A 25,194-nucleotide genomic window follows, 5' to 3' on the forward strand; every position below is an offset into this window, starting at 1 on the left:
GAGCTAAGTTCCAGTCAACCCTTCCACATCTCTTCCATCATGCAGTATGACTTATGAATTTTGAGGTTATGATGAACATCAAGGCGAGATCCAATTTCCTTACATTTCGAGGGTACAGCTCTAAAACAGTGATCGCAGGCCGGCCACTAGTTAGTACACCGGACCGAACCTATTTGTAACTCTTTGAGAGGCTTCCGGATCAGCTAGTGTATAATTTTGCTTCCTCTACTCTGCCATAGTAACTGGAGGGAGTCCAAGTAGTGTGTATGGGGGGGGGGGCATTTTCGAGGCCATATTATGTCAATGATCTGGGTATATTCTTACCATGTGTACGCCATATCCAAAAATTTCATTACTTTATACAGCATGTCCCCCCCCTCCCACTTTTTATTACTATTGAATACACCATGAATTGTCAAACTAATAGAGTAAGCTTATCTGTGAAAAGATCTAAATCTCTCAAACACTTCCTAGTTTGTTTCATAAATATACGTGGTCCCAATTCTAATCTCAACGATGTCCATTTCTACTTGCAGTCTGCCAAACCCCCATGTACTTTTTCTTACAGAATCTCAGTTATCGGTTGATTCAATTACTGCTCATCAGAAATAATTCGCTGTATGATTCCTTTTACCTCAAAGGTGGTACCTGTGCATATGTCCATTCCGATATTCCCTGTCAGAGACTTGGTAATTTGGAATCTCCTCAATTCGATCTTCTCTGGCTTAAAATCTCTCTACCTCAATTTGTCAAATTCATTTGTTGTCTCTACTGTTCTCCCAACTCCACTAATCACTGAGCTCTTTGATTTCCTCTCTTTCCAACTTGATTTTCTCCAGTCCAACTTTCCTAACAGTGAGGTAATTTTCCTTGGTGATTTTAATGTTCACAACTCCAGCTGGCTTCCGTTTTCTAGACACACTGACCCAGCTGGTTGAGATGCAGAGGCTTTTGCAATTACTAATGACCTTGCACAGATTGTTCATTTACCTACAAGAATACCAGACAATCCTAACCATACAGACAACAAGCTTGATCTTTTTCTCATAAACGACCCTTCTAAGTACACGGTAGAAGTGAGTGGTCCTTTAGGCACCTCAGATCACAAATTCGTGATTGTCTCTTCTCCAATGGAGCCTTTATCTCATGGCTATTCGAAACCTCGTGTTGTTTGGCATTACAAGAATGCAAAATGAGATGACCTGCGAGATTTCTTTTCTTGGTCAGATTACTGTTTCAAAACTTCTGATGTCAACGTTTGCTCAGATCGTGTCAGTGAAATTATTCTTGCAGGAATGGAATCCTTTATTCCACACTCCACTTTAAAATCTCGTCTTTTATCTAAACCTTGGTTTTCCAATAAATGTCTAAGGCTGTTCAAAAGAAGAACGTTGCATATCGCAATTAGCTTGTTTCCAATTTTCAGTTTCATTTTCTGCCTACACCAAAGCTTGCAACAATTGTAAAGCAGTTATTAATCAGTCCAAACTAGATTTTGAACAGGCTAAGAGTAGAAAACTTGCTTCTTGCCCTAATGGTAGCCGAGCATTCTGGTCTCTCACCAAAGCTACTGGCCACAACTTTTGCCCATCTCTGCTTTTACCTCTGTCAAAACCAAATTGTTCTGTTGTCACTTCAGCCAAGGATAAAGCTGACCTGCTAGCTCCCATTTTTCTTGAACTCATATATTAATGATCTTGGTAAAACACCCCCCACAATTCATAACACACTCCATTCAATGTCTCCTGTGGTCTTCCGTCAAAAGGATGTCAGGAGGATTTTGACGAATCTTGATGCTAAGAAAGCTCCAGGTCCAGATGGTATTTCTACACTTGTCCTCAAAACCTGTGCTCCTGAACTTACTCCTGTTCTTTACCACCTTTTTTCACTTTCTTATTCCAAAGGTGTTTTTCCTTCTGCTTGGAAATTTGCTCATACCCAGCCGGTTCCTAAAAAGGGTGAAAAATCTCTCCCATCCAATTATCGTCCCATTGCAATTACTTCCACTCTTTCTAAAGTAACGGAGAAATCAATTAACCAACAACTCTTAAACTACCTAGAAACCTTCCCTCTGATCAACGATCGCCAGTATGGAATAATGGACTAATTTAATGGAAAGTTCGGTGAAACACAAGCAGTTGCTCTTGACATCTCAAAGGCTTTCGATAGTGTTTGGCATAAAAGTCTTCTAAACAAACTTCCATCTTATGGTTTGCCAACTGTGTTTTGTAATTGGTTATCCAGTTTTCTCTCTGATCGCTACCTGAGGGTGATGGTAGATGGCTCTCTGTCTTCTAACTTCTCCACTAATGCTGGTGTCCCCCAAGGTTCAGTTCTTTCCCCCAATCTTTATCTCTTATATATTAATGACCTTCTTCCATTGACTGGAAATCCTATCCATAGTTTTGCCGTTGATAGCACATTGCATTCCACATTCCATTTTGAGAACCCTTGTCCTGATCAATCAGCTTCAACTTCTCAAAAATCTGCTACCAATTCCTTAAATGCCGATCTTCGGGTAATTCTCCAGTGGGGCAAAGACAACTTAGTTGATTTCAACCCTTCTAAAACTCAGTCTTGTCTTATATCTTGCAAAAAGGATTCTTCTGCTCCTATGCTTATCTTTAGTGACACTCCGATTTCTAGGCAAAATGATATATCTCTTTTGGGGATTATCCTGACTTCTAATCTCTCTTGGCACAAGAACATTACAAATATTGCTTCCTCTGCATCTAAAAAACTTTGTTTTCTCTTTCGCTCTTGGCGTTACTTTTCTTCCAAACAGCTGTTCACTCTGTACAAATCGCAAATCTGCCCTACCATGGAATATTGTTCCTACATCTGGGTCGGTGCCCCCAAAACCTCTATCAGGCTTCTAGATTCCATTCAGAAGAGGGCAGTTAGGTTAATTAATGACTCCTCTCAAACAGTCTCTCCACTCACTGTCTCATAGACAATGTTTCTGCTACATACCTTTTCTATAGATACTTTCATGGGAACTGTTCTTCTGAATTGTTCTATTATTCCTGCTCTCTTTCAAAACAGTCCGAACACATGCCGCCACCAGCCAACATCCATTTACTGTCCAACTTCAAACTCACAGAACCAACTTTTCGTCTTCCTCTGTTATTCATTCAACTGCTGTTTTCTGGAACAACCTTCCTTCGTACGTATTTCCTGAAAATTAGAAAACAGAAGTTCAACTCTAATGTCAACAAATAACTTCTTTCGTCTTCTCAACCTCCAACCCAAGCATGGTACCAAGTAGGTTCTAATACCTCTCGTGTTTGGGGTTTTCATAAAAAAAAAAAAAAAGAGAGAGAAGGAATGCAGAATTGAAATTTGGGGAGTACAATGTTTACAGAAAGGATAGACAGGATGGAAGGGGAAGAGGGGATGCTGCTGTTAGTAAAGAAAGAAAGAAATAAAATCTAAGAAAGTGCATCCAGTTTACATGGGTGACAGTGCAATATTGAGTCAGTTTGGTGTGACATAAGCACTGGGAAAACCAAGTTGAGAGTAGGCGTGTGCTATAGCCCTAACGACTCAGATGAGTACAATGAACAACTGTACAGGGCCACTATATCAGATTGTCTTATAATGGGGGATTTACTACCCAGAACTGGAGCTTGTGGCTAGTCACTGAAAGATTAGCAACACTTTTGTGGATTTATTGGATGATTGTTTTCTACAGCAGCATGTTCGAGAGGCATGTTCTTGATCTCATTATCAGCAGAGATTATTCATGCATTAAGAATCTGCAGGTAAAGGAACCACTAGGTGGCAGTGACCACAGTGTACTGGTGTGAGAATTAATTAAAAATGTAACTATTATCAGGGTTAAAGGGAAGGGTTTTTGCTTTCGTAAAGGTGACTACAGTGATCCTAGACATTTTTTAAATTTTATGTAGTGGGACCAACTGGTGATGATACCAACAGCAAATTCTAAATGGGAAGAATTCAAGGAATTAATCTTGGAAGCTACTAGGCTTTTTATATCAACTAAGAAAAATCTAAATGGATGTCAGATGACATATTGAGACTTGCAGCAGTGAAGAAAAATGCACTGAACGCAAATAAATTATCAGGAGACACAGATACCTATGGTAGATATAAGATGGCTGTAATCAAGTCACAAAGGACATTAGGCAAGCAAAGTCAGATTACAAGAAATCTTTGGCATACAATGCAAAGAAAAACAAAACTTCTTCACTTATGTAAACTCTAGAAGGAAGGGGATGAATCAGATTGGTCCACTTGATATAATTGGTTCAACTGTTGATCAACCTGCTGAGGTAGCTGACAAACTGAATGAGTATTCTGCATCTACATTCACACGTGAAGAGGTCTGTAGGGAAGTGGAACCCAGAAACTTAAAACTCTGGCAGGGAGCTAAATGATTTTGTAAAACTGAGAGTAAAGTGGTGGAGAAATTAAACATAAGAAAGACACCTGAGTAGGATGGGATTTATCCAGTTATATTAAAGGAAGTAAGCAAACCCTTAGCCATAATTATGAAAGCTTCCTTAGACTCAGTTTAGGTCCCCATAGACTGGATATGTGCAAATGTGTCCCCAATTCATGAAGGGGAATAAAAGGGTGACACGAGTAATTAGTCTAACTTCTATTCCAGAGAAAATAATGCAGCCACTGGTTAAGGAAGTGATGCAGGATCATCTAGACAAGACTACAGTTATAGTTCAGACATGGCATGGGTTTGTTAAGGGGAAGTCCTGTCCTGTCTTTTAGGAAAGCTTTTGATACTGTGGCACATGAAAGACTACTGTACAAATAGGAGCAGTATGTTGCTAAGTTGCTACAATGGATAAAAGGTTGGTTGAATGGGAGAAGACAGAGTGGTTATCAATACACACTACTCTTCATGGACTAATGTTATTAGTGCAGTCTCCCAGGGTTTGGTTTGGTTTTGGACCCATTGTTGTTTTCGATATTTATCAATGATATTGATTAAGTTATATCAGGGTTAATGTCTAAGTTTGCAGATGATATGAAGGTTGGCAGGGTTGTTAATGACAGTAATGATAGTACGCTACTGCAACTGGTAAAGTTGAACAGATGGGCTCAGAGGTGGCAACTGAAGTTTAACATTGACAAATGTAAAGTACTGCATGTGGTTACTGCTACCCACAAAGCAATGGTCAGGCCTCACCTTGAATACCATATACAGGTGTGGAGGCCTCGATTTCGGAGAGATGTAGAGCTACTGGAAAGAGTACAAAGAAGGGCAACGAGATTGGCGAGTGGAACAAAGGGTTGGTGTTACCAAGAAAGGCTTAAGTTCTACAAATTGCAGCTTCTGGAGACTAGGCACCTGCGAGGTGATCCAATTAAGGTGTATAAGGCCTTGAATGGTTTGAGCAAGCTCAATGCTAATGGGATTCTTCCTCTTGCTCAGATTACTCACCTGAGGCAACAAATTCAAATTGTGAAAAGAAAATTGTGGAATAGATGTATGGAAATTTGCCTTTCGCCAGCAGGTGGTTGATAGTTGTAGTGGAGGTCAACAACTTAAATAATTTCAAGGCAGAACTAAACAAATATTTGGTGTGAATGAATGGGTGAAATGTTTTTTTTTTTTTTTTTTTGCTGATGCTATATAAGCTAGCTTGCTTGCATCATATGCCTCTAATAATGCTAATGCGGTTCTTTGTACATTGCATATTTTTTTGTTTCTTACAACATAAAACAACTTGCTTTACCCAAGTTACTGAATCCATTTCACTGGATGAAAGAGAATTTTTCTTGTGGATTACATTATAATAAGTGGAAGATCGACTAATGGTTTCCTAGAAAAAAGCAATAAATACTGTATATGGACTCCTTAAAAATCAAGAGTAAATACTGTATATTAACAAGAAAAGGGGTCGGCAACTATTCAGGGCTGATGTACTACATTCACTCTGCTGTGGAACCAAAGTTTCCTTTGATGAATTTTTGAAATTAACGAGTTCAAGTATAAGAACAATTCCTATTCTTATTTTCAAAAATGAGTTTCTTCTACATATGTCTCCCCAGCACCTGGAGAATAAAATACAAGAGAATAATGATGCAATAAGCAAGCCTGTGCAAGACATTTCTGCATTTTCAGCATTACTGAGAAGGGTTGCATTACATTAGCATTGGCATATGATGCAAGAAAGCAAGCTTACACAGCATCAACCAAAAAAAACCTACCATTTCACCCCTCCATTCGGTCCAAATGCCTATCCAGCTCAGCCTTAAATTTATTTAGGCTATCAACTTAAATAACAAAAGATGGAAGTCGGTTCTACCAATCAACTACCCACTGACTAAAGGCAAATTTCTGCACATGTATTCTACAGCTGTATTTCCTCAATTTGAAACTGTGCCCCCTCAGGTTCTTAATCTGAGCAAGAGGAAGAATCCAATCAGCATTCAGCTTGCTCAACCCATTCAAGGTCTTATACTCCTCAATCAGATCACCTCGCAGGTTCCTACTCTCCAGGCTGCTATTTGCAGAACTTAAGCCTTTCATGGTAAGAGCACCCCTTTGCTCCCTCAACAATCTTGTAACCCTTCTTTATACTCGTTCTAGCAACTCTACATCCTTCCTAAAATGAGGAAGGATGTAGACTCCTTGGTCTGTACACAGTACTCTAGGTGTGGCCTGACCATTGCCTTGTATAAAGGGATAATCACCCCCCCTATACCTGCTAGCAAAATTCCTATATATCATTGACAAGACTCCATGAACTGCCTGGCAGTCTGTCTGCACTGCTCAGCGAAGTTCACATTTGACTGCACAATTACCCCCAGGTCTTTTCCACTTCCCTGAGTGTAGTACCACAAAGTTGGTACATTTCTCTTCAGTTATTGCTATCCATATGCAGTACTTTGCATTTGTCAATGTTAAACTTCAGTTGTCACCTCTTAGCCTATTTTTGCCCAACCTATCTAGATCCAATTGGAGTAGCATAATGTCTTTACTTTCGTTAACAACCATGCCAACCTTTGTATCATCTGCAAACTTGGACATTAAACCTGATGTACCTTCATCAATATCCCTGATAAATATACAAAACAACAGTGTCCACTGATTACCACTCTCTGTCGTCTCCCACTCAACCATATCTTTATCCATTGTAGCAACTTACCCTTAATGCCATACCTCTCCAATATGTACAGCAGTCTTCCATGTGCAACAGCATCAAAAGCTTTCCTGAAATCCATAACTCCATTGATGTTCATATTTTAGGGAAGGAAGGGGGTGACAGTGTTGCAAATGGTTAAAGGATGTCTTCCATGCTATATAACGTGGCCAGTCCTTGTGAAGAGTGCACCAGATGCAAACATCTTGATTAGTCAGTGAAAAGGAGCCTCCAATGCCAACAAAGGGGTGGAGGACTCCATAAGCAAGGTAAGATCAAATGGACCAACTGTGGGACAACCCCTAGTATACAATGTTTCGAACAGTTGATTTTGAGTGTCCTGTCCTGTTCTTTCTTCTATTAGGTGGATAGACATCCAATATTCTACTATCACACCTCTTGTGAAAGAATGTTCACAAAGATTAATGAATGGGTAATCACAGTAATTAGAGTATGCTATTGAAACAAGATCTCAGATTGGCTGAGAAGTGACAATTAAAGGTTTAATATTGACAAATGCAAGGTACTTCATATGCCAAGCAGTAATCCTGGATTAACACAACAGCAGTGTGGTACCACACTCAGGGTAGGAGAGAATGAAAAAGAACTATGGATAACTGTGCAGTCAAACATGGTTTTGTGAGAGAGAGAGAACAGACTGCTAGTATATCTTGGGGGGGGGGGAGTTTCAATGATATACATGAATTTTTCCAGCAGAGATGAGATGATTATCCTACCGCATAAAGCAAAGGTTAGGCACCATCTTGATTACTATATACAGGTCTAGAGGCCTCATTTTAGGAAAGATGTAGATCTGCTGGAACAGATAAGGACAATGAGTTTAGTGAAGGAAACAAAAAGATGGTCTAATCTTCCCAAGTCAGGCTTCAGTTCTGCAGGGTGAGGGGCTAGAGCCTATGCAGTTGTGAGGAGATCTTATTGAGGTGTTTTGTTTTTTTTCTGTTTGAGCTTGCTTTCTTCCATCATTTTCCACTACTATTATTAAATCTGGGTCCTTTTCTCATTCTTTTCTGATCCATCCACTTATCATTGAGTGTGTATGCTTGTTTTTTATATCCTACTTTTAAATAGTCATGCCATCTACTTGTAATGTGTTACCTCTGTAATTAACAATTACTCTCCAGTGGTGAAGTGTCCCAATACATACCTAGAGTACTACAGAGAACAAATATATTTAGAAAAGATTGCATTCAGAGTTCTGTCCTAAAGATTCATTCAATTTTTGCCTTTAGGTGCACTTATTAATTTATACACTTGATTTTTTTGTGATGCTTACTTTGTTCGTAGACAATATTTAAATGGGATTACTAAACTTGTCATACTGAACCTCCTATTCTACATAGCAAAAAAACATTATCTTTAATTCAAATTTAGATGTTGGATAATTCAAAGTCAATCAAGCAGTTATTCATATCAAGCATCTGTCACACCACACATATAAAAGAACAAAACATTTCTTAAATTTCCACTAAAAAGGGGATTTAAAACATTTGCTGCTCATAACTGAACTTATTTTCCCCTTCATAACATTAAATAACAAATTTTCAAAAAGATTCTGTTTATTAGAATTTATTGATATTTCCTCTGAATTTAGATATGCAGATTCAAAATATGACCTGTCTTTGAACATGATCAATGGTTTACCCAGGAATGAAAGAAAAGTAAATATGAAATAACTTGCTTTGGGCTATGGAGAACACTGTCATCCTTGCTTTTGCAAAGGTTACTAAAGTGTTCTCTGAGTTTTTAAATTCTATGCAGTGTGACCAACTGATAATGTTACCAACAGCAAATTCTAAATGAGAAGCATTAAGAGAAGTAATCATAGACGCTACTGGGCTTTTCATAACAAAGAAATACAGTTCAAGGCTTAGACCTAAATGGATGTCAGATGAACTATTGAGACAAGCAGCAAAGAAGGAAAAAAGGATGGGATACGTATAAATTATCACGTGATACAAAAGCCTATGGTAAATATAAATTAGAATGTAATTAAGTCGCAAAGGAAGATAGGCAAGTTAAGACAGATTAGGAGAAATCTCTAGCAAAGAACACAAAGGACAGCAGAAAAAACTTCCATACTTATATTAAAAGGAAAAGGAAGGGATTGCATTAGCATTAGAGGCATATGAGGCAAGAAAGCAAGCTTATATAGCATCAGCCAAAAAAAAAAAAAAAACAAAAAAACCTTCCCATTTCACCCATCCATTCACTCCAAATATTTGTCTAGTTCTGCCTTGAACTTATTTAAGTTGCTGACCTCCACTACAATAGATGGACGCTTGTTCCAACTATCAACAACCCGCTGGCTAAAGGCGAATTTCCGCGCATCTATCTATTTTACAATTGTCTTTCTTCAATTTGAATTTATGCCCCATCAGATGAGTAACCTGAGCAAGCGGAAGAATCCCATCAGCATTGAGCTTGCTCAATCCATTCAAGGCCTTATAGATCTCAATTAGATCACCTCGCAGGTGCCTAGTCTCCAGAAGCTGCATTTGCAGAACTTAAGCCTTTCTTGGAAACACAACCCTTTGTTCCACTCACCAATCTTGTTGAATCACATTGGGCCACTTGATATCAATGAGTTAACTGTTGATGACCCTGCTCAAGTTGCTGACAAACAATGAGTATTTTGCATCTACATTCACACATGAGAGATTCTTTAGGGAAGGGGATACCAAAAGTTTATCAAACTCTAAAAGAGAGCTAAATGATTTTGTAATAACTGAGAGGAAAGTGGAAGAGAAATTATTAAAGTTAAACATAAGAAAGGTATCTGAGGTAGTGGTATCTATCCAATTATATTAAGGGAGGTAGTGAATGAAGTAAGCAAACACTCAGCCATAATTATGAGAGCTTACTTGGATTCAGGAGGAGGTCCCCCGTGAATTGGAGATGTTAGTTAGTTAGTTAGTTAGTTAGTTAGTTTTTAGGAGCATTAGCAACTAAGGCCATATTGCTCCGGGATATGCGGTGGTCATTCCCTGACCTTTCCGCATCCTCCGTATTTGGTGGTGACGGGTTCGAACCCCGGTCTAATCAAGAAGTGTGTGCTATGCACTGCTGGTCCTTCCCACCTGGCTACGGAGGCGCCTCAATTGGAGATGTAGGAATATATCCCCAATTCACAAATGGATATCAAAGGGAGATACAAAGTAATTACAGACCTGTTAGTTTAACTTTTGTTCCTGGGAAAATAACTGAATCACTGGTAAAAGAAGTAATAGAGGATCATCTAGTTCAGAACTTCTCAAACTGTGTTCTGCAGAACACTAGTGTTCCATGAGATGTGAACAAGTGTTCTGCAAAAAATCTTAATTAATAATTTTAAAAAATAAAATAAATAAATTTTGCATATTTGTAGTGTACACCACTTTTGCATCATTATAAAATTTAACAATTTTTTTTTCGGTTATTAACATACTGGCATAGACTAATAATCAAATAGACCACGGAACACTATTTTTGCGGGCTTTGCATAGAGAAGTATGCGTAGAGGTAATAACATCTACAAAAAAAGTAGCAATGTGGTGATCTAGTATGCCATTCGTATGCAATTTAGCCTGGGGTACACAGGCTGAAGGAGCCATGGTAGCACCACAAGCCTATTTCACATAATCATTCCAACAGCAGCAATAAAAATGTAGCTGCACAGACTGACAGGCATACCCATGTACCAGGTGTTTCCTGATATATTGATCTTCTGAATTAAAAAAATTTATTACACCTGGGTGACCAATAAGTGATCCCTGAGAGATTCTAAATGCAAAAAGAAAACAAAATACAAGTTAAAATAAGAGCTCAATCACTTACACACACATGCACAATTTTACAGTAATGCATTTCTAAAAAAAATGCTGAATCTTGAATAAGTGGATGATGAACAGCTTTACTCACACAATTATATGCTATAATTGAAAGATGCACCCACAGTTGCAGGAAAAAATTTTGTCCCTCTCATGAAGCAGAAAAATATCATGACTAAAGTGTTAAGACAATGACTGAAGATGTGCATATGTATCTCCAAATCACAAAGGGGGAATCAAAGAGTTACACGAGTAATTACAGACGTTAGTTTGACTTCTGTTCCCTTCTTTAACCAGGGAAAATAATGGAGTCACAAGACAGCAGTAATAATTCAGACATAGCATGGGTTTGTCAAGGGGAAGTTTTGTCTGACAATTTGATTGGATACTATGATATGGTCACAAAGAAACTGGATGCAAAAAATAATCCTGATATCATATACTTGGATTTCAGGAAAGCTTTTGATACTGTTGCACATAAAGGCTGCTGTTCAAATTGGAGCAGTGTGGCATTAAAGGCAAGTTGCTGCCATGGATAAAGGGATGATTTAGTGGGAGAAGACAAAGAGGTACCCAACAGAAGCTGCTCTTCGTGGACTAATATTATTAATGGAGACCCCAGGGTTCGGTGTTGGGCCCACTGTTGTTTTCTCTATTTATCAGTGATATTGATGAAGGCATATCAGGCTTAATGTCCAAGTTTTATAATAATACAAGTAATTACAGAGTGGTTAATGGCAGTAATGATGGTATGCTACTGCAACAGGAACTAGAAAATTTAGTCAGAGGGGTTTAAGAAATGGCAACTGAAGTTTAACAATGATCTAAGCAAAGTACTGCATATGGGTAGCAGTAATGCCAGAGTGACTTATCAACTCTATGGTACTACACTGGAAAGTGAAAAAGAACAGGGGATAATTGTGCATCAGAAATGAAATTATCTAAGCAGTGGCAACATGCTGCCAGGGCAGCCCGTGGGGTTTTGTCAATGATATACAAAATCTTTGCTTGTAGTGAAAAGGAAGTGATTATTCCTTTGTAAAAGCCCATTTGAGTATTGTATACAGGTTTGGAGGCTTCACTTTTGGAAGGATGTAGATCTGTTGGAATGGTTGCAGAGAGAGGAAACCTGATTGGTGAAGGAAAAGTGTGTTCTTATCTAGGAAGGCTTCTGCAAGTTATAGTGTCTGGAGACCAGGCACATGCAGGATGATCTGATAGAGCATTTAGGGCATTGAATGAACTAAGCTCAATGTATGAATGGCATTCTTCCTCTTGATGAGACTATACACAAGGGGGCAAAAATTCAAGTTTAAGGATTGTTGCAGAATAGATATGTAGAAGTTTTCCTTTAGCTAGCAGGTGGTTAAACTGTTGAATCAGGATTCCATTTGTCCTTGTGGAAGTGGATGGTTTGAATAAATTCAAGAAAGAACTAGAAACATTCATGGGGGATATGGATGAGAAGCATGTACGGTTTTTTTTTGGCTAATGCTATATAAGCTTGCTTTCTTGTATCATTAGGTGATGGATTTTTGTCAGGAAGCAAATGGACCCATTTTAGCTGATTTGGTTTTTACACACTTAAGACATTGTCTTAAACAAAAATGTCAGTAACAACTTTCATCTCTAATCAGCACAATCAACAAAAATTGCAGTGTTTAATATAAAACAATTAATTATAACCAATCAGACAATACTTGAGTCAGGCAAAGAAAGATTTGTGATTCTTAGTAAAAAAAAAAAAAATAATAATAAATAAATAAAACTGATAATTTGAAATAATTGTTGTCCCCCCCCCTTCAGCTTCAAAATGTCCAACTATTACGAGTGCTTGAATTAGGCTTTTCCAGCCCAATTTGAACAAAATGTAGTTAGTAAGTGCATACAGTTAAACCCTCCACAATCTGGAAAACTTGGGCCTTTAGACTTCGAATTTTCCAGATTTTGGGCAGTTATATTATAGATATATATAAAGTTAAAAAAATTAGTCAGTATATTTATATTTTGTTATTTATTAGTTGTTGGCGCATTGGCTTCTGTAGCCATAATGCATGTCAGTTCCTAAATTGAGATGTTTGTTTATTTGATTATGCACTTTATGTCTGGGCTGATTATGGGCTTTAAACATGTAGGTTTACTGTAGTGTCAGGTGCATTATGGCCTTGTGCCATAATGCACCTGACACTACGGTAAACCTACATTGAGAATGAAATATTTTACAAGACACTAATTCCTTTCTTTATACCAATAACTGCAAAGAATTTAAGCAACTCCACTCTGCTGTTCTTCTCATAATACACAGTTGATAGACAGACAGAGTTTCACAAAATTGCGACTCTATCATGTTTCTTGAATAACATTTACTTTTCAACACTTGATAATCACCTGTGTTGTGTTTTAAACACACCAGGCTTTTGAGCAGCTAAATTAACAAATGCAAGCTAAATATAATTAGCATTAGCATTAGTAGAGGCATTTGATGCAAGAAAGCAAGCTTATGCAGCATCAGCCAAAAAAAAAAAAAAAAAGTAAAATAAATAAATAAAAAATAACCACTTCCACTTCACCCCTCTGTTCGTTCGAAATACCTGTCCAGCTGAGCTTTAAACTTATTTAGGCTATCAACTTCCACGACAACGGATGGAAGTCTGTTCCACCTACCAACCACTCAAGGCTTTGTACACCTCTATCAGATCACCTTGCTGGTGCCTAGTCTCCAGACACTGGAATTCGCAAAACTTAAGCCTTTCTTCGTAAGAGCACCCCTTTGTTCCATTCACTAATCTTGTTGCTCTTCTCTGTACTCGTTCCAGCAGCTCTACATCCTTCTTGAAATTAGGCCTCCAGGCCTGTATACAGTACTCTAGGTGTGGCCTGACCATTGCCTTATACAAGGGAATAATCACCTCCCTATCCCTGCCAGAAAGATTCCTATATATCACTGACAATACACCATGAGTTACTTTTGCAGCCCGTCTGCACTGCTCAGAGAACATATCTGCCTGCACAACCACCCCCAGGTCCCTTTCATTCTCCACCACTGTCAGTGTAGTACCACAGAGTTGATACGTTGCTCTGGGGTTGCTGTTTCCCATATATAGTACTTTACATTTGTCAATGTTAAACCTCATTTGCCACCTCTCAGCCCATCTGCTCAACCTTTCCAGATCCTGTTGCAGCAGTATAGTGTCAGTAGTGTCCTTGACAACCCTGCCAACCTTCGTCTCGTCTGCAAACTTGGACATTAAGCTTGATATACCATCATCAATATTATTTATAATATATACCATCATCAATATTATTTATAAATACAGAGAACAATAAAGGACCCAAGACTGAACCCTGAGGGACTCCACTAATAACATTAGTCCACGATGAGCAGTATCCATTGATTACCACTCTCTGTCTTCTCCCCCTCAACCACCCCTTTATCCATAGCAGCAATTTGCCTCCAATGCCACACTGCTCCAATTTGTGCAGCAGTCTTCCATGTGCAACAGTATCAAAAGCCTTTCTAAGATCCAAGTATATAATATCAACGTTACTCCCTGCATCCAGTTCTTTTGTGACTGCATCATAGTATCCAATCAAATTGGTCAGGCAAGACTTCCGCTTAACAAAACCATGCTGCGTCTGAGCTATAACTGAAGTCTTGTCTAGATGATCCTGCAGTGCTTCTTTAACCAGTGCCTCCATTAATTTTCCGGGAACAGAAGTTAAACTCACAGGTCTATAATTACTTGTGTCAGCCTTTGATCCTCCCTTGTGAATTGCGGTCACATCTGCACATCTCCAGTCCATGGGTACCTCCCCTGAGTCCAAGGAAGCTCTCATAATTATGGCTAAGGGTTTGCTTACTTCCTTTGCTGCCTCCTTTAATATAACTGGATAGATCCCATCCACCCCATGTGCCTTTCTTGTGTTTATCTTCAACAATTTCTCCTCCACTTTACTCTCAGTTATTACAAGATTCTCTAGCTTACTGCTAGACTTGAATACACCTCTGGCATTCCCCCTCGCTGAATAACTCCTCATGTGTGAATGTCGATGCAAAATATTCATTTAGTTTGTTAGCTACCTGAGCAGGATCATCAACAGTTGACCCATCGATATCAAGTGGACCAATCTGATTCATCCCCTTCCTTCTAGAGTTTACATAAGTAAAGAACTCTTTGCTGTTTTTCTTTGCATCCCTTGCCAAGGATCTCTTGTAATCTGCCTTCACCTGCCTAACCTCCTTTGTAAAGTAGTTACAGATCAACTTGTATCTATCATAGGCTTCTGTGTCACGTGTTAATTTGTATGTATCCCATGCATTTTTCTTCTCTGCCATATGCCTCATTAGTTCATCTGACATCCATTTAAGCCTAAACCTTGAACAATATTTCTTAGTTGGTATGTAAAGCCTAGTAGCTTGCAAGATAAGTTCTTTGAATGCTTCCCATTTTGAATTTGCTGTTGGTAACATCATCAGTTGATCCCACTGTATAGAATTTAAATACTCTCTCAGTCCATCGTAGTCGCCTTTACGAAAGCAATACCCCCTTCCCTTTACCCCTAATGGTAGTTACCTCTTTGAGTAACTCCAACTTCAGAACACTGTGATCACTGCCACCTAGTGGTTCATTATCTGCAGATTCTTAATGCATGAAGAATCACTACTGATAATCAAATCAAGAGTATTACTCCCTCTAGTTGCCTACCGAACATGCTGATGTAGAAAACAATCATCCAATAAATCCACAAAAGCCTTGCTAGTGTGTGAGTGACCAGCCCCCAAATTCCAGTCAATATCTGATGATGTTACCAACAGCAAATTCAAAATGGGAAGCATTCAAAGAACTTATCTTGGAAGCTACTAGGCTTTACATACCAACTAAGAAATATTGTTCAAGGTTTAGGCCAAAATTGATCTCAGATGAACTAATGAGGCATATGGCAGAGAAGAAAAATGCATGGGATACTTACAAATTAACACATGACACAGAAGCCTATGATGGATACAAGTTGATATGCAACCAAGTTACAAAGGAGGTTAGGCAGGCGAAGGCAGATTACAAGAAATCCTTGGCAAGGGATGCAAAGAAAAACAGCAAACAGTTCTTTACTTATGTAAACTCTAGAAGGAAGGGGATGAATCAGATTGGTCCACTTGATATTGATGGTTCAACTGTTGATGATCTTGCTCAGGTAGCTAACAAACTAAATGAATATTTTGCATCGACATTCACACGTGAGGAGTTATTCAGCGAGGGGAATGCCAGAGGTGTATTCAACTCTAGCAGTAAGCTACAGAATCTTGAAATATCTGGGAGTAAAGTGGAGGAGAAACTGTTGAAGATAAACACAAGAAAGGCACCCGGGGTGGGATCTATCCAGTTATATTAAAGGAGGCAGCAAAGGAAGTAAGCACACCCTTAGCCATAATTATGAGAGCTTCCTTGGACTCAGGAGAGGTACCCATAGACTGGAAATGTGCAAATGTGACCCCAATTCACAAAGGAGGATCAAAGGCTGACACAAGTAATTATAGACCTGTGAGCTTAACTTCTGTTCCAGGAAAATTAATGGAGGCACTGGTTAAAGAAGCACTGCAGGATCATTTAGACAAAACTTCAGTTATAGCTCGGACACAGCATGGTTTTGTTAAGGGGAAGTCTTGCCTGACCAATTTGATTGCATACTATGATGCAGTCACAAAAGAACTGGATGCAGGGAATAGCTTTGATATCATATACTTGGATCTTAGAAAGGCTTTTGATACTGTTGCACATGGAAGACTGCTACAAAAATTGGAGCAGTGTGACATTGGAGGCAAATTGCTGCTATGGATAAAGGGGTGGTTGAGGGGGAGAAGACAGAGATTGGTAATCAATGGACACTGCTCATCGTGGACTAATGTTATTAGTGGAGTCCCTCAGGGCTCAGTGTTGGGTCCATTATTGTTTTCTGTATTTATAAATGATATTGATGATGGTATATCAAGCTTAATGTCCAAGTTTGCAGATGATACAAAGGTTGGCAGGGTTGTCAAGGACACTACTGACACTATGCTGCTGCAACAGAGTCTGGAAAGGTTGAGCAGATGGGCTGAGAGGTGGCAAATGAAGTTTAACATTGACAAATGTAAAATACTACACATGGGAAACAGCAACCCCAGAGCAACGTATCAACTCTGTGGTAATACACTGACAGTGGTAGAGAATTTAAAGGACTTGGGGGTGGTTGTGCAGGCAGATATGAAGTTCTCTGAGCAGTGAAGACGGGCTGCAAGAGTAGCTCATGGAGTATTGTCAATGATATACAGGAATTTTTCCAGCAGGGATAAGGATGTGATTATTCCCTTGTATAACTTCCCTTGATCAAAGGCTGACACAAGTAATTATAGACCTGTTAGTTTAACTTCTGTTCCAGGTAAATTAATGGAGGCACTGGTTAAAGAAGCACTGCAGGATCATCTAGACAAGAATTCAGTTATAGCTCAGACGCAGCATGGTTTTGTTAAGGGCAGGTCTTGCCTGACCAATTTGATTGGATACTATGATGTAGTCACAAAAGAACTGGATGCAGGGAATAACTTTGATATTATATATTTGGATCTTAGAAAGGCTTTTGATACTGTTGCCCATGGAAGACTGCTGCACAAATTGGAGCAGTGTGGCATTGAAGGCAAATTGCTGCTACGGATAAGGGGATGGTTGAGTGGCAGAAGACAGAGAGTGGTAATCAATGGACACTGTTCAACGTGGACTAATGTTATTAGTGGAGTTCCTCAGAGTTCAGTGTTGGGTCCGTTGTTGTTTTCGGTGTTTATGAATGATATTGATGATGGGATATCAAGTTTAATGTCTAAGTTTGCAGATGATACAAAGGTGGGCAGGGTCGTTAAGGACACTACTGACGCTATGCTGCTGCAACAGGATCTGGAAAGGTTGAACAGATGGGCTGAGAGGTGGCAAATGAAGTTTAACATTGACAAATGTAAAGTACTACATATGGGTAACAGTAACCCCAGAGCAATGTATCAACTCTGCGGTACTACACTGACAGTGGTGGAGAATGAAAAGGACCTGGGGGTAATTGTGCAGGCAGATATGAAGTTCTCTGAGCAGTGCAGACGAGCTGCAAGAGTAGCTCATGGTGTCTTGTCAATGATATACAGGAATTTTTCTAGCAGGGATAAGGAGGTGATTATTCCCTTGTATAAGGCAATGGTTAGGCCACATCTTGAGTACTGTATACAGGTCTGGAGGCCTCATTTCAAGAAGGATGTAGAGCTGCTGGAATTGGTACAGAGAAGGGCAACAAGATTAGTAAATGGAACAAAGGGTTGCTCTTACGAAGAAAGGCTTAAGTTTTGCAAATTACAGAGTCTGGAGACTAGGCACCGGCGAGGTGATCTGATAGAGGTGTATAAGGCTTTGAATGGTTTGAGCATGCTCAATGCCAATGGGATTCTTCATCTTTCTCAGAATAATCACCTCAGAGGGCATAAATTCAAATTGAGGAAGGACGGATGTCGGATAGATGTGCGGAAATCTGCCTTTGGCCAGCGGGTGGTTGGTTGGTGGAACAGACTTCCATCACTTGTTGTTGAAGTTGATAGCCTAAACAAATTTAAAGCTCAACTGGACAGGTATTTCGAACGAACGGAGGGGTGAAATGGGAGAGGGTTTTTTTTTTTTTTTTTTGGCTGATGCTGAATAAGCTTGCTTTCTTGCATCATATGCCTCTACTAATGCTAATGCTAATAAGGCAATGGTCAGGCCACACCTAGGGTACTGTATACAGGTCTGGAGGCCTCATTTCAAGAAGGATGTAGAGCTGCTGGAACGAGTACAGAGAAGGGCAACAAGATTAGTGAATGGAACAAAGGGGTGCTCTTACGAAGAAAGGCTTAAGTTTTGCAAATTACAGTGTCTGGAGACTAGGCACCAGCGAGGTGATCTGATAGAGGTGTATAAAGCCTTGAATGGTTTGAGCATGCCAATGCTGATGAGATTCTTCCTCTAGCTCAGAATAATCACCTGAGAGGGCATAAATTCAAATTGAGGAAAGACAGATGTAGCATAGACGTGCGGAAATTTGCCTTTACCCAGCGGGTGGTTGGTTGGTGGAACAGACTTCCATCCCTTGTAGTGGAGGTTGATAGCCTAAATAAGTTTAAGGCTCAGCTGGACAGGTATTTTGAACGAACAGAGGGGTGAAGTGGATGTGGGTTTTTTTTTTTTTTTTTTTTTTGGCTGATGCTGCATAAGCTTGCTTTCTTGCATCAAATGCCTCTACTAATGCTAATGCTAATTAAAATCCCCCATTATAAGGCTCTCTGATTTACTGGCCCACTCTATTTCTCTGTACAGTTTCTTATTATACTCATCAGAGTCATTAGGCCTATAGCACACTCCTACTCTCAATTTTGATCTCCCAATGCTTATGTCACACCAAACTGACTCGACACTGCACTGTCCAGTGATGTCGACTGGCTTCACTTCCTTGGATTTTATGTGTTTCTTAACTAATAGCATAACCCCTCCTCCCTTCCTATCCTGTCTATCCTTTCTGTAGACATTGTACTCCCCAAATTCCAGTTCTACATTCCTTATATCTGTGTGACACCACGTCTCTGAAATCCCAACAATATCTGCCTTTGATGTTTTCAGCAATAACTCAAATTCATCAAATTTATTTACTAAACTCCTAGCATTGGTGTACACGCAAGTATACATGCACCTGCTCTTCCTCTTAGCCACCCTAACACAACCCATGTGTTTAATTGTACCCCATGATCCCCAGCAGTCTCTGTAATATCCTACATCTTATTTTCCAGGCTGCTGCTCATTCCAATAGAAGCAGTGCAAGAATCACTTTCTCCTCTGCCAGTGGCTACTGTTAATCTATTAGTCCTTGTATCCCCCCCCAATCTAGCAGTTTTCTGACCCACCTAGCACTGCCTTGATAGCATCAGCAAACATTCTTGCACCCTTTCTATTTAAGTGTATCCCATCCCTGTAGAAGCAGTCTCCCCTGTTAACAAGTACAGACCAGGCTGAAAAAAATTCTACCCTAATGATAAATATAACAAATATATCAACATATAAACATATCAACTTCCACAACAAAAGATAGAAGTCTGTTCTAGAGGATGGTTGATTGGTGGAACAGACAAGTTTAACCTTGACAAATGCAAAGTACTGCATATGGGTAGAAGTAACCCCAGAGAAACGTACCAACTGTGTGGTACTACACTTAAGGTGGTAGAAAATTAAAAAGACCTGGGAGTAATTGTGCAGTCAGATATGAAGTTTTCTGAGCAATGCAGACAGGCTGCTAGGGCAGGTCATGGGGTTTTGTCAATGATATATAGGAATTTTGCTAGCAGGGAAACGGAGGTGGTCAGGCCACGCCTTGAGTACTGCGTACAGGTCTGGAGGCCTCATTTTAGGAAGGATGTAGATTTGCTTGAGTGTGTACAGAGAAAGGCAACAAGATTGGTGAGGGGAATGAAGGGATCCTCTTACCAATGGAGATTTAAGTTCTGAAAATTGCAGTGGCTGGAGACTAGGCACCTACGCAGTGATCTGATTGAGGTGTATAAATCCTTGAATGGGTTGAGCACGCTGAATTCTGATGGGATCCTTCCACTTGTTCAGATTACGAACCTAAGGGGGCATAAATTCAAATTAAGAAAAGACAGATGTAGAACAGATGTGTGGAAATTTGCCTTTAGGCAGCGGGTGGTTAATTGCTGGAACAAACTTCCATCTGTTGTTGTGGAAGTTGATAGGTTAAATAAATTTAAGGAGGAATTGGACAGGCATTTGGAGGGAATGGAGTGATTTTTTTTTTTTTTTTTTTTTGGCTGATGCTGCATAAGCTCATAAAGCACTTGCTTTCTCACATCACATGCCACTACTACTACTACTTCCATCTTTTGTTGTGGAAGTGGATAGCCTAAATAAATTTAAGGCTAAGCTGGACAGGCATTTGGAACGAATGAAGGGGTGAAATGGAAGGGTTTTTTTTTTTTTTTTTGCTGATGCTGCATAAGCTTGCTTTCTCACATCATATGCCTCTACTAATGATAATGCTAAATGCAGGCTAATTATAATGATAAAATGGAAATAAATAGCTGAAGTAAAACAAATGGATATGCTACTAGCCAATTGGGGGTACTAATTTTGGTTCACCACCCAGGCTAGTGGCCAAACAAGAACTAAATTTAATGATTTTGTATTAGTATTGGCAAAGAAGCAAAGCTTATTCGAGCACCAGCCAAAAATCTACCTCATTTGTATATCCCCTCTAACAATTTGTCTAATACCTGCTTAAATTAATTCAAACTACGACTGCTAGAACATTAGGTAGAAGTTTATTCCAACAATCAGTTACTATTTAGCTGAATGCAAATTTTCACATCTGTTCTGCAACCATTCTTTCAATTTAAATTTGTCTCTTGTGTGCCATCTAAAAAAAGAGCAAAGAAGCTATCACCATTTAGATTAACCCTTTCAAACCCTTATACATCTGAATCAGGTCAACACATGATGCTGTGTGCAGTCTGTTTCTAGACTGGACAAATCCTTGGTAATGAACACAAAAATATATTATTATTATTATTATTATTAGCCATATGGTGTAAGGAAGCCTAAGGCTTTTGCTGCACCAGCCAAAAAAAAAAATAATAATTTCTGAGTTACCCTGTGTGTGTGTGAGATAGAGAGAACAAAAGTCAGAAGGGAATCACCAAGAAAAAGAAAAATGATGATATCCAACTCAGGACTCTGGGTTTGCGCCAAGCCCATACACACCAGATGTGAGCCCCTGGGGTGAACCTTTTGTGTTCCTTACCAATCAAGGTTACTCTTCTCTTTACTCCTTTTAAACAGAGCTATGTGACATCTGAAATTTCCAAATCTATATGAAGTATTCCAGATGTGGCCTAACCACTGCTTTAACAATGGGGAAATCACCTCTTTGACTTTGATATATATATATATCACTGACAGAACCTCATGAACTGTTCTAGCAGTCTATTTCACTGCTCAGAGAATTTCATATTGAGCATTATAACTACCCTAGGTCTTTTTCCTTAATAACTACCCTGAGTTTTACCCTGCCAAAACAGTACATTATTCTGGGATTAGTACTAACCAAATGCAGTACTTTGCATTTATCCATGTCCAACCTTAATTGCCATTTTTCAGCTGCTCTCCTTAGTTTAATGAGATCTTTAATTAGAATAACCAAATAAGTTCCATTAACCCCAGTGTCTATTCCTTTATAATCAGCAAACTTAGAAATACCTCAATAAATATTAATATTAAAAACAGCAAGGAACCCAACACCAGCAACAGCAGTATGAAGAAAAGCGGTGGCTTTTTCATTATGATTCCAAGAACTGGCAGCTGCTGCTGGATTTGTTTAGGAAACTTATCCCATTTAAAACCGATTAGGGTAACTGAAATACTCTTTAAGGAAGGGGAGGGGGGAACAAACATTATTGCACCAGAGCACTGCATTAAAATATGAAATAACAAGTTGAGTAAAAAATTAGTTGGGAGAAGATTCTTCACCCAACCATTTATAAATAATAATTAAGCATTCTGTTTTAATTTTGATTTACTATGTACAAGAAGCTAATTGTTTGTTTGGAACCTAAATGATGCCGTTTTGCAATTGGCTGGAGTGTAGAATCTTTGATAATTTCGATGGGTGGGGGAAAGAATGAATAATAATACATCTGCACTAAATAGCATTTTATAATTTGGTTTTGAAGCTTTTGTGTATATATTCTGATTTTTTCGGGGGGGGGGGGAGTCTAATAGATGAAAAATGGCTAACTGAGCAAAAGTAAGATATTAGAAGACAAATGAAAAAAAAAAAAGTGCATACCGTACAATAAATTTTAATGAGAAAATATTAAAACCAAAGAGCCAGATTAATTATTTTTATAATAAACGTCAAGCCCTTTGTGGGTGCGACCCACGCAATAAGAGCGCTTGGGGGTACGTGAATGCGACTTAAAATTTTGAGAATCCCATTATGTAAAATTGTAGTATGTAACCGCATAGTGGTTGTTTTAAGAGTTAAACCGCTGTTTCGATACACTTCTGTTTTAACATAATTTTTTTAAAGTAACACATATTTGGGAATTTTGGATTACTGACTGAAAAAATATTAAATATTTCCCCAAGTTATACAAAGCATTAGGCAAAACAATTTATCGAATGTAACACGCTAGAGATAAAATTACCGTTATCATTAAAATGTAAAAATGTTATATGCGTAGCATACTTAGTAAGGTCGTCCTTGATGCAAAATTCTACTCTGTCTTCATTTGTTTTTAGCTTTGCAAACTTTAAAAGGGATTTTGTTTTACGAACACGATTGGTTATATCATCAAGAACATCCTGCCAACACGTGTAGGTCGCCATCCCATTCCAACAACTTCTTTTGGCATAAATTACCACACTAAGACTAGTAATAGAGGTCGGGTAAGGCGCCTCATAGTTCTATATCTCTTGCCAGAACGGATCAAAATTACGCAGATTTACTAAAGCTGTGAATAAAGGAATGGATTCGGGAGAACTACTTTCAAGTGGGAATCGCTCTTCTTGGGTCGATTTTTTCCTCTATATATCCTCATGGTTGGAGTAGACATTATGGCTGTTGCTTTTCAAAACGATGCCGAAAAGGCCTTAATTCGATTTCCAACTTGTCAATGTTCAGAGATAATTTCAATCAAGGAGAGAAGTAATTTCATTTTTTTTTATACTGTGACTGAGTTGAAAAGGGAGAAGTTTGCATTTTTTTTTTTTTTAGATCAGAAACTTCGGTTTTCATCCCGGAATAAGAATTAGTTAATTACTTAAACTATTATATTAGTCACACGGTAAGTTATTACATATACCCATGTGTATTCGGTCTGTAAATTTCATGTGTTCTCTGGTCGATTTGTCCGTTTTGCAGGACGAAAAACCACAAGTTTCGGGATAAAACCTTGCTATCTACGCCTAAGACCAATTAACTCAACCACGGAGTGAAAAAAGCCCATTAAAGTTCCTTGCGTCATCGACGGGATTTTTCCACCCGGTGTGTGGAGGACGGTGGTGATACCATTGTGGCTACCGGCGCAGATTAGTTAATTACTTAATATTTTCACCAAACAATGACTTAAGGGATTAACTACATTGAGCTACTTGATATAAATGAAATAAGTACTGATAATCCTGTACATGCAGAGTTGCGTTTATACAAAGATGCACCAGAAAAGTGCCAAGATCCACAATATTTGGAGTCCACAAAAGGTAAATTACACATTCTGATCCGCAAAATCTCGTAACAATAGAAGATCAAAAATCTCACAGTGCTTCTGGGTTCTTCCCGCTCTGTATGCGCTACTACATATAGGGTGCAGATACAGTGAATAAATATGTTGTATCTAGATTTGCATCTGAAGAACTTTTTAAAGGCAAGATGCCATAAATCTGTCAAATAAGATACTTTGGGATGATAGAATCTGCCCAATTAAATTAAAGGAAGCAGAAAAGAAGAAAACAAAACTTTGATTATATTAATAAGAATGGTTGGATTCAGAGAATACAGACTGGACGTGCAATGTCTTTCTCCTCATAAAGATGGTTCGAAGTGTGAAGCAAGCTCACAGATTTGATTTCCATTGCAAGAAAAATTCTGCAAGACATCAAATTTGTAACTCCTTTACAACTCCTCCAATTCGTTCATGAGTATTGTCTAATAGAATCATATCTAAATATTGAAATACCGCTATGAATTTTTCTTACCCAGCCTGTAGCAGTAGCGTCTTGTGAAAGGTCCTACAAAGCGAGAAAAATTCAATTAAAATAATATACCTTTATTGCATAATTTTAGTTTGTTATAATGCTAAAAGTACTATATTTCTCAATATTATGTTTCTATAATTTCATTCTAGATATATAAACATAAACTATATGGTTTTCTAATGTCTTTGTAGTTATATGTATTTTCTTTGTAGTTTATATATACAGAGAATTTAATTCTCTGTAGATATAAACGAATATTTGTAAGTTTCTTTTTCTTTGATATTTTTGTTTTGTTATATTCACTGTATTATTTAAATTATTTTATTAATAAATATATGCAAATCGTAGACAATTGTAATAATATTTTTTATAAATTCGTAGACCGTTGTAATCGTTATCATTATTATTATTAGCCATATGGTGCAAAGA

General features: G+C 38.5%; 1 protein-coding gene across 1 annotated transcript in view; it reads right to left on the bottom strand.

Moving 5' to 3' along the window:
* The window catches only part of LOC150077478 (protein-lysine N-methyltransferase SMYD4-like), a 336,848-nt gene extending 313,446 nt beyond the window's left edge, over window positions 1–23,402 (bottom strand). Inside the window, exon 1 of the mRNA XM_090385914.1 lies at window positions 23,258–23,402. Coding sequence (XP_090242040.1) covers window positions 23,258–23,397 — 140 coding nt within the window. The 5' untranslated portion in view covers window positions 23,398–23,402. The remainder of the gene's footprint in view (window positions 1–23,257) is intronic.
* Between the last annotated feature and the right edge of the window lie 1,792 nt (window positions 23,403–25,194).

The sequence above is a fragment of the Mastigoproctus giganteus genome, chromosome 12, assembly GCF_048544385.1.
Source record: "Mastigoproctus giganteus isolate SK-2022 chromosome 12, ASM4854438v1, whole genome shotgun sequence".
NCBI lineage: Eukaryota > Metazoa > Arthropoda > Arachnida > Uropygi > Thelyphonidae > Mastigoproctus > Mastigoproctus giganteus.